An 8,923-nucleotide genomic window follows, 5' to 3' on the forward strand; every position below is an offset into this window, starting at 1 on the left:
GGTGCTCGCCTAAGCCATCAGCAGGTGCACGCCCACGTTAAATAAACCCATCGACTGTAATCCTCACTGTACACAGCGGAAACCTCTGCGGGTGTATTTTTGTTTTTTATCTTTCTGTAAATTTGCTCCAGATTAAGCGAAGAAATGGACAACTCTGGGAAAGAGAAGGAGGCGATTCAGCTTATGGCCGACGCCGACAAAAAAGTCAAATCCTCTGGCTCTTTTTTGGGAGGGATGTTTGGAGGGTAAGACAGCACTGCACCAAAGAACACACAGCTAGCAAGCGTGAACTGTTAGCAGCAAAGTTGGCACACAGCCTGTAACCATGAAGACACACATTCAGTTAGTTACACATGTGTGAACGAGCAAGACATTGTAGAAGTTTAGCTAAACCACAGGGAGACGGCACGTGACATCCAGTGTCATATCTCTATGTCAGTTGGCTAAGTTAGCTCATATTATCACTGTACACAAGCCAGCAGATCACGACTCTCTCCTGGACCCAGCGCTGCTTTGGCAGCTACGCAGTTCACTGTTTTAAGCTAAACTGAAGGGTTAAGATGTCAGTTTTATTTGTAACCTTTTGTATAGTTGCACACAGTCGCTTTATGCAAGCTGACATGTATGTCAGTGTCTATATATCGTTATATTGTCTGAATAGTTCTTTATGGTTAATTTCAATTCCTGCATATATTTCTATGTTCTACGGAAGCCCGTATGCACCAATATCATGGGAAAAAATGATCCCATTACTGTAATGACAAACCTACTCAAAATAGTGAATCAGTGTCTCAAAATAAAACCTCCATATAATTACCCAGTCATTATTTTGATAATGTTTATCATTATTGTGAGATAGTAACTCAGTGTTTTGAGATTCCTAGCCATCATTTTGACAAATTTGCACTTCATTTTTGAGACATGAACACATTGGCAGATAGTAACTCATTATTTTGAAATACAAAGTCATTATTTTGAGAAGGTTTCTCAAAATTCTCAGATACTAATTCATTGTTTTGAGATACCAAGTCATTGTTTCTCAGAGTGACTTACAGGATGTGTTGTTTTGTTTTTTTGTGTCATCACATTGGCATAAATTGGGTTCTATCACATTCAGGTCAACAAACACCAGTTTTGGTGGAAAACGTGCCTGTCAGTGAAAGCCCAAACACATTCTCCTCTGACCTAACGTCATAATCCCTAAAGCAATACAATTATTGCCTTCAACGCAACAGTATTTATAACATGGCTCAAGATTAATGGTTACTTTCATCAGTGCCCTCATTAACACCTGAGTTAACTTCCATATTGCGAGATGCTGAATGTTTCAGCCGTCCCACTGAACCTCTGTTTCAGACTGACGTTTCAGGTTTCGAGTACAAGCAACATGTGCAATACAGTAATGACAGTGGCACCACGCTGGAGTAAAGTTCAACAAAATTAATTAAACTGAGGTCAAACATGGCTTATCTGTCTGGTAGAAACACAGTTCATTTAACCACAGACGAAGGGCTGGCAAGTAATTTTTCCTACCTTCCCTCGTTCATTATGCCTGCTTTATTATAGATATAAAAATATGCTTCATGTTTCCCAAACGGCTGTCAGTAGAGAGGTTACAGACACTCCTAGCCAAGACTTATTCTGTACCAGTGACCTTGTGGAGGTCAGTAAAATGTTGTTATTTAAATCTAGTAAATGCATATTATCTTATATTTGAATATTTTACCGTGTAATAGAGACAAAAGCAATGATGGCTGTGTTTGAATAGGCCCGAAATACAAAAAGCCAGCAGTCATTGTGACTCAGTGTTTTTTCCACAGCTCCATCCTAGGTGACCCCCAGATGTTACTACTCTGCAGTTCTGGTGCGTGCTAACTCTTGGCAGGCTTTATACTGGTAATTCTGTGGCTGACCAAGCAGTGATGTAATCCTCTGCAATGATTGAATGGCCAGAGTATTATTGCAACCACAGGGAACTCCCATGGGTCCACTTCTTGCCACGAAGGGAGGAAGATCTATAGTGCCTGTTTAAGGGGATTTATACGCTATAATCTGAGCATTGCATCTCCCTGAGAAATGCAACAGCTTGGCACGTTACACAGTTCTTCACCCTGTGGTGCCATTTAGGCATAAGTTATTAGATACAGCCTGAGACCTGTGATTTTATACATTTTTTTGTACTAAATTTATTTGTGTGCATCTTTTTTCTTTTTGTTTCCTCTCCTTGTCTAGAGGGCATCACAAAGTGGAAGAAGCATGTGAGATGTACTGCAGAGCTGCCAACATGTTCAAGATGGCCAAGAACTGGAGCGGTGCGATAAGTTCTTTTCTACTAAAGATGATCAAGTTCAAGGCACTTGAGAAGCTGTAGGGTTATGTGCTGTTTTTTTTTTTTTTCTTGGCACTGTAACTGCAAAGCGCAGCACTTGTGAAGGTGCCACAAGTAAAAAGGTGGAATTATGTGCATAAATTACAGTGTAAGCTAAATGCAAATTGTAGAGTATGTGTGTGTGTGAACGTTTCTGTCCTCCTTTGCTCTGTCTTCAGGTGCTGGAAATGCATTTTGCAAGGCCGCACGTCTCCACATGCAGCTGCAGAACAAACACGACTGCGCCACCAGCTTTATTGATGCAGGAAATGCTTACAAGAAGTCTGACCCTAACGGTGAGGCTGCATGGTAACTGATTAAGTTGAAACCTAATTTCAAACCATGTCTTATATTTTAGTGCCTGATTTTTTTATTGAATGTATTTTTTAACTGAATATTTGTACAAATCAGAGTTATTGCTGTCATTTATCACATTCATGATTAAAAAAACTTTGTCATTAAGAGCGTTTTCATGAAGACTGTTTGTAGTAAAGCCGGAGGATTCCCACATGTAGCGGTGTGGAAATGAGTGCATTCACCTGGGACATGTCCTCGAACAGGAAATTAGTCAACTCTCCAGAGATTGACGTCATCGTAGATGTTTATAGATTTTCTAGATTACCAAAACATTTGATGTCCCCAGGCTCCTACCTATGAGTCATACGAGTTACAATGAGGCAGATCTCACTTTCCACAGTCTGCCTTAGTTCCTTTGCTGTTGATACTTTAATTATACTTTAAAGCTAATTGATGTGCTCGGGGTGTTGCCCTTGAGTTGCATGGCATTTACCATTAGTTGATTTATGGTGCTCTTTGTTCTCTCTGTGGCTTCATTTAATATTGTCCTAAATATAGATTTAGTCATAGGTCTGGGGGGTGGTAGCTGGCTGACTTGTTTTGTGGAAAAACAGAAGAGGCTGTTGCTTGTGCTTTGGTGTTGTATCATATATGTATGTATGTCATGTATAACACTGGACTGCATGCAACATTTGTAACATGGAGACTGGTGCAGAGAGAGGTGCTTTGCAGGGCTCTGTTAGATTCAAACATTGCTAACATGATGTCTGACTTTTCCCTCCTCTTCCCTTAATGCTTCCAAAAGAGGCAATCAAGTGTTTAAATGCTGCCATCGATATATACACAGACATGGTAAGATGAATATAGAAAGTGTCCGTCTGTGTTCTCACCCACAACAGTAAATTTGGCCCAATCGTTTTTATTTTTATGCCTGAGAAGTGCTGAGTTGTGACTTCTGCAGAATTAGTTTAGGTATTAGGATATCACATCGTCAAGATGACTTCACATGCACTGATGTGTCCCTGCCTTTCCTCACACTTCCACATACTTTTGGGCCCATATTAACATATTCATAGAACAAAACTTTATTTATTTAACACTGACACCTTGATCACATTGCTTACTTGTTATTCCCTTAAGCGAGGATTATTTTGGAAAGCTAAACCTTGTGGACACGAAGCCACAGGCTATTTCTCGACCTCGGCTCTCTGCACTGAAAATGTAACACAGTACTTTCATTGACTTGAGGGGCGTCTGTCGATAGATTCAGTTAGTAATGATTTCTCCTCTCCTCCTCCTCCTCCTCCTCCTCCTCCAGGGAAGATTCACCATTGCAGCCAAACACCACATCAGTATCGCAGAGATCTATGAGTCTGAGCTGGTGGATATAGAAAAGGTATGACATATAACATCATCAGAGGTTGCATAATCCCTGAATATGAATAATAATTATTAATAGTACCATTATAGCAACCATCATGTTTGTTTTGAGGAACATACAACAGTGTTTGTTGCTTTTTTTTTTTTTTTTTTGTAAAGGCTATCGCACATTATGAACAAGCCGCAGACTACTACAAAGGAGAAGAATCCAACAGGTACTGTCGTCACTTTTAATAGGATGTAATACTCTTTATTATTTATTTATGTTTTAAACTGAGTTTTTTGGAATCAGGGTTTAATTTCATAAAAGAGAATGCATTGTACCTTAATTGAATGATTCTCTAAATACCACTTTTGGCAGTCAGATGTGAGCCTATTGATTTCCATCAGATTTGTGGTGGAGAGCTTCTCTTCCAATCTCCATATGGCTCTGACAGAATCAGAAACACTCCTGTTCATAGAAGCTCCTTTTCACATTTAGAAAGCAGGGAAAGCACAGCTGTCACTGATTACATTACACATAAGCCTGCATGCACAGCAGCTGGCTATGGAGTGCACTCAGTATTACTTTAATTCCGCCTGTGTTTTCCCTGCTGTGACATGTCTGCATACTCTCATGTCTGCTGCCATGATCAGCGAGAGAACATTTACCAGGTTTTTGAATGGATTTCAGTGACCTTCTCTCGTGGCAGTGGAGAGTCTGCAGGACAGAAAGTTACAGAAAGTCAGACTGTGTACTCACATTTGCATTCAGTTCAAAATGAGCTGCTTTCAAGACTGCTTCAGCTCAGAAACGAACATGAGTCAAGAGCTGAGTCAAACAGTGGGTTTCACAACCGACACGCTGACACGTCGCAGAAGGAAAAGCACAGGTGCAACTAATAAAGTTCATGATGACTGCTTTAAATTTCCAGCGGCTGCCACAGTTCCAGGGTCTTGGTATTGTGCGTGCCGGCTCGCTGTCACACTGTCATGACTTACTGGAACTCATAAATAGAACAGAGCCATTGTTGATGCATTGGGCCCACCTGTGGCTCTCCTACTATGACAGAACATCTGCCATGAAAAAGGACAAAGCTCAGAACTCTGCTCCATTCTGGAGTCACATGCCGTTGACCTGCACAGATCAATCAACATCACATACTCCAGATACGTTGGCTCTCATAGTTTGTGTTGTATTAAATGTCGTGTACTTTGTGCAAATTTTCCTTAGTTCTGCCAACAAGTGTCTGCTGAAGGTGGGGGCTTACTGTGCTCAGCTGGAGCAGTACCAGAAGGCCATCGAGATCTACGAGCAGGTGTGCGCCGCTTGCGTTTGCGCGTCATGCTTTCTCAGGCTGCGCTGACTTTGCGGTGGCATTTCTAATGCGTTTTGTATGCTTTGCGTGTATCTAGGTCGGAGCCAACACGATGGACAACCCACTGCTGAAATACAGCGCCAAAGAGTACTTCTTCAAAGCCTCCCTCTGTCACTTCATCGTCGACGAGCTCAACGCTAAGGCGAGTTTATACCATTGCGGTTCAGTCCCAGGATTCGGGACAGGGGGTGCCGGTGGAATTTTAACACAAAGTCTCTCCACAGATTGCAGTTGAAAAATATGAGGAGATGTTCCCGGCGTTCTCAGACTCTCGAGAATGCAAACTGTTGAAGGTAACTTGATGCTAACTCTGAGGAATCTGATGGCTTACTTTTCCCCTTTAATCTATTCAGTCTCTATGAGTAACCTACATATATTTTTTTTTTTGTCTTAACAGAAACTTCTTGAGGCTCATGAGGAACAGAACAGTGAGGCTTTCACAGAGGCAGTAAGTCTTGTATACCCTAAGAAAGTTTTCAAACAAAGCTTTTAGAGAGCACGGGAGTCCCACTGCTTCGGCTCTCGTACTTTTGTTGGATCCCTCGTGTGTTGTAGGAAATTGAAAGCTGGATCCCAGGTATCCGCTCAGTCTCCCAGGACTGTGTGTTTATGTGGCACTGGTGCAGACTGATGAGTGCTCAGGGTAACCGTATATAGCTGAGCTCCTAAAGTATTTTTCAAAGTTAACTCAAAGTCAGAGAGGAGGGAAGAGTCCTCATCTAACTGTACGTTATGTACGGTGCCTTTTTCCTCTGGAAAAAAGCAGTAATGTGTAACAAATGAAGCTAAGTGAGCAGAGCCTTCCAACTGTAATCCTAATTTGGGTGGAAAAAAAAAATCTTGGTGTCTCTCTGCGAACCTGCAGGTAAAAGAGTTCGACTCCATCTCACGCCTGGACCAGTGGCACACGACCCTCCTGCTGCGCATCAAAAAGACCATCCAGGGCGACGAAGGCGATCTGAAATGAAGGGAAACGCGGGGAACGCAGCACGGAGGGACAAATCCATCACGCATGCTTTCACACACACGCAGACACACACTCTTTCAGTCACGTCACTGTGTATAGCATCTGGAGACGAGTGTCTGCTGATGATTTTCAATATTCCACTGCTCACTGCTACACTGTCACAGTACTATCTTTGCTTTCCTTACGAGCACATCTGAATCTAATCAGAATGTAAATCCTCTCGCCCTCACCTCTGTCTAGAGGATTGCTGCATACCTTTTCTGCTGAGATCTGTCCTGGGGGGGGGGGGGGTTTCAGAGCGGTATATTGTATTGAACCTGATGTTAGTATTGACAACAAGCACCGCATGTTTTGTACAGTTATTGTTTCCTAGTCAGTTGCAGCTTGTTTTTTTTTAATCTAGTTTATTATATCATATTTAAACAGATTATTTAATCATTTCAGTTTGTACATAAGATTATCATGGTGTGTATGGAGTTCAAGAACGTCCCATTATCTGAAATTTTTTTTTTATCTGTTGGACTAGAAGAGAAGGGATCAAATCAATGTCGTGATCTGAAAACTAAAGTCATTACAGCCACAAAAAAAGGGGTTTTTGTTTCCATTTTATCACCATGTGGAGAGACTCTTCTTGATGAAGGGCGATGATATGCACCAAGTGTAGACTGTTAAACATTTGTATCTAATCACGACCGTACACATTCATACTGATTCCCTTATTTTAGGATTATTCTTACTTTGAGATTGGTCGATGTAATACTACTTTGAATGTTTGAATCTGTAAGCTGTGATTTATAGTTTGCCTGTGGAAAATGTATTTTTGAATCCAAAGCACTGACGTGGAAACCTGTGCTCCTTATTTCCAGGGACGTATTTTTTGGGGTTAACAAGCATCATTAGTCACTCATCTCGTGCCGTGTCGTGATGTGAACTTATCATCGAAGGTCTACTTCTGCGGTGCACCTTCCAAATGGCCAGTCGCTAAGCATGTCTTTTGTATAGTTCAGTGTTGTGTTACATTCACTAGCGTGAGCCAGACCAAAGTTTTTACTAAAGGGTCAGTCGCCCTGCGTATCCAGCTTCTTCCAGGTGGAATGATGATGGACCTTGGATATGATCTGTTTGCTTGTGCGAATGGACAATAATAAAGTTATGATATCCCAGCTGTGCTGTCCTGCCTGTGTGTTAATCTGTGTTGAGTAGCACATGTAGCACATCATTTTGTAGCTTGGACTCTCCTTTTTCATCTTTGACTCCACCTGAGTAGCAGCTGAAGTGATGGAGTAAGATCTCCTATTTTAACATATTTTGGGTCGTAATGACTAATGGGGTCAAAGAGTTTTGGAACTGATCCACTAGATCACCTCAGTTTCCACTCAACTCCCACGTCCTCCAAGACAGAATTCCAGTTTTTGTCAAAGGAGTCTGGTGGCTTTGACGAGATTGAATCATGAATTAATCACCAGCATACATGACGACATTTCACTGCTGCTTCCACCTGCTCTAAGGTGCATTTCTGTTTTTTATTGAGTCAGCTTGTCTCTTCTGATCCTTGTGTTCCCTGTGGTACTTTTATTTGCCTCTAGGATACAGAGGAGCCCAGGGGCCCCCAGAGGCTTCACTGTGGGGCAACTGTTGTGTGCTAATTTGACTCACTGTAAAGTTGTTAGTATGGGAATGTATGCTACTAAAGTACCATATTAACTGATATGAATCCACATGTTTTCAACTGGGCGCTGCCCTGTCAGACTGAACCTGACACTAAAACACGACCATGTGATTGTTGGAGTTTAAAAGTAATCTATCAATTTAATCAGTCATCTATTACAGCATACAAAGTAACTAATCCAGTGATCCAATGTCTTCATTATGCTGAGTTTGCATTTCCTGCCCACATGCCACTGCTGACATATTAAAATGTGATCCGCCCGCCTGCCTTGGAACCAGCTGAACTGAGTGTTTTGATGGTAACTGATTCAAGTTTTTTGATTCATTACCGTAAAGGAAATAAATGTATATTTTCTTTTCACACGAGACCCATTTGAAAAGCAGCCACCATCTATTTTACACAGCCTCGTATTTTTTCACTGAGTTAAAAATTCCAAACTTCAGAAGTTGTTTTTTCGTTTTGTTATGGCAGGCAGCCGTATAAATCCTGCAGGACTTCAAGCAGGTACCTGCCGAACATGAAACACAGCTGTGGTTACGAGGAAATAGTTCCAAAGAGAGGAAAGGGCCAGAACCTTGAAGGATTGAAGCTACTTCATTTAAATTCAGGCCAACATAAATCATCAGCGGAGCTGCAAAAAGCACGCTGTCATTCCAAAGGTGTACGAAAGCTACTTGGGGATTCATGGGGTGCTGTTCTGCAGCTGCCAAGGACTTCTGACAAGGTTCCCAGACCATCCTACGGAATATCAAAGTTGGAACAGGAACAGATGTCTAATATTAATTTGAGTGGTAAAATGTGCTGAACCTGATGTGATGTTACATGAAATCAATCAACAACCACCTTCATTATTTGCATTCAACATGATCTGTGCTGCACCCATA

At 41.6% G+C, this 8,923-nt stretch overlaps 1 protein-coding gene across 2 annotated transcripts; it reads left to right on the plus strand.

Annotated features, from left to right (window-relative positions):
* Window positions 1–7,533, plus strand: napbb (N-ethylmaleimide-sensitive factor attachment protein, beta b). 2 transcript variants are annotated; one of them, XM_076756278.1, is made up of 11 exons: window positions 1–245; window positions 2,233–2,312; window positions 2,548–2,664; window positions 3,471–3,517; window positions 3,984–4,061; window positions 4,205–4,260; window positions 5,259–5,343; window positions 5,441–5,545; window positions 5,628–5,696; window positions 5,801–5,851; window positions 6,269–7,533. In XM_076756278.1, the coding sequence occupies exons 1-11, from the start codon at window positions 145–147 to the stop codon at window positions 6,368–6,370; spliced, it is 891 nt and encodes a 296-aa protein (XP_076612393.1). In that variant the 5' UTR covers window positions 1–144; the 3' UTR covers window positions 6,371–7,533. The 2 variants fall into 2 exon arrangements, with proteins under 2 accessions (XP_076612393.1, XP_076612394.1); XM_076756279.1 differs by lacking the exon at window positions 3,471–3,517 and having other exon boundaries at window positions 40–245; window positions 6,269–7,529.
* The last annotated feature ends 1,390 nt before the right edge of the window (window positions 7,534–8,923 follow it).

Source organism: Chaetodon auriga, chromosome 18 (assembly GCF_051107435.1).
Source record: "Chaetodon auriga isolate fChaAug3 chromosome 18, fChaAug3.hap1, whole genome shotgun sequence".
NCBI lineage: Eukaryota > Metazoa > Chordata > Actinopteri > Chaetodontiformes > Chaetodontidae > Chaetodon > Chaetodon auriga.

Coding starts and splice junctions, on each gene's coding strand:
- napbb (XM_076756278.1), top strand. CDS start 145: ATGGACAACTCTGGGAAAGAGAAGGAGGCGATTCAGCTTATGGCCGAC. Junction 4,261..5,258: donor AAAGGAGAAGAATCCAACAG/GTACTGTCGTCA, acceptor AATTTTCCTTAG/TTCTGCCAACAAGTGTCTGC. Junction 5,852..6,268: donor GTGAGGCTTTCACAGAGGCA/GTAAGTCTTGTA, acceptor GCGAACCTGCAG/GTAAAAGAGTTCGACTCCAT.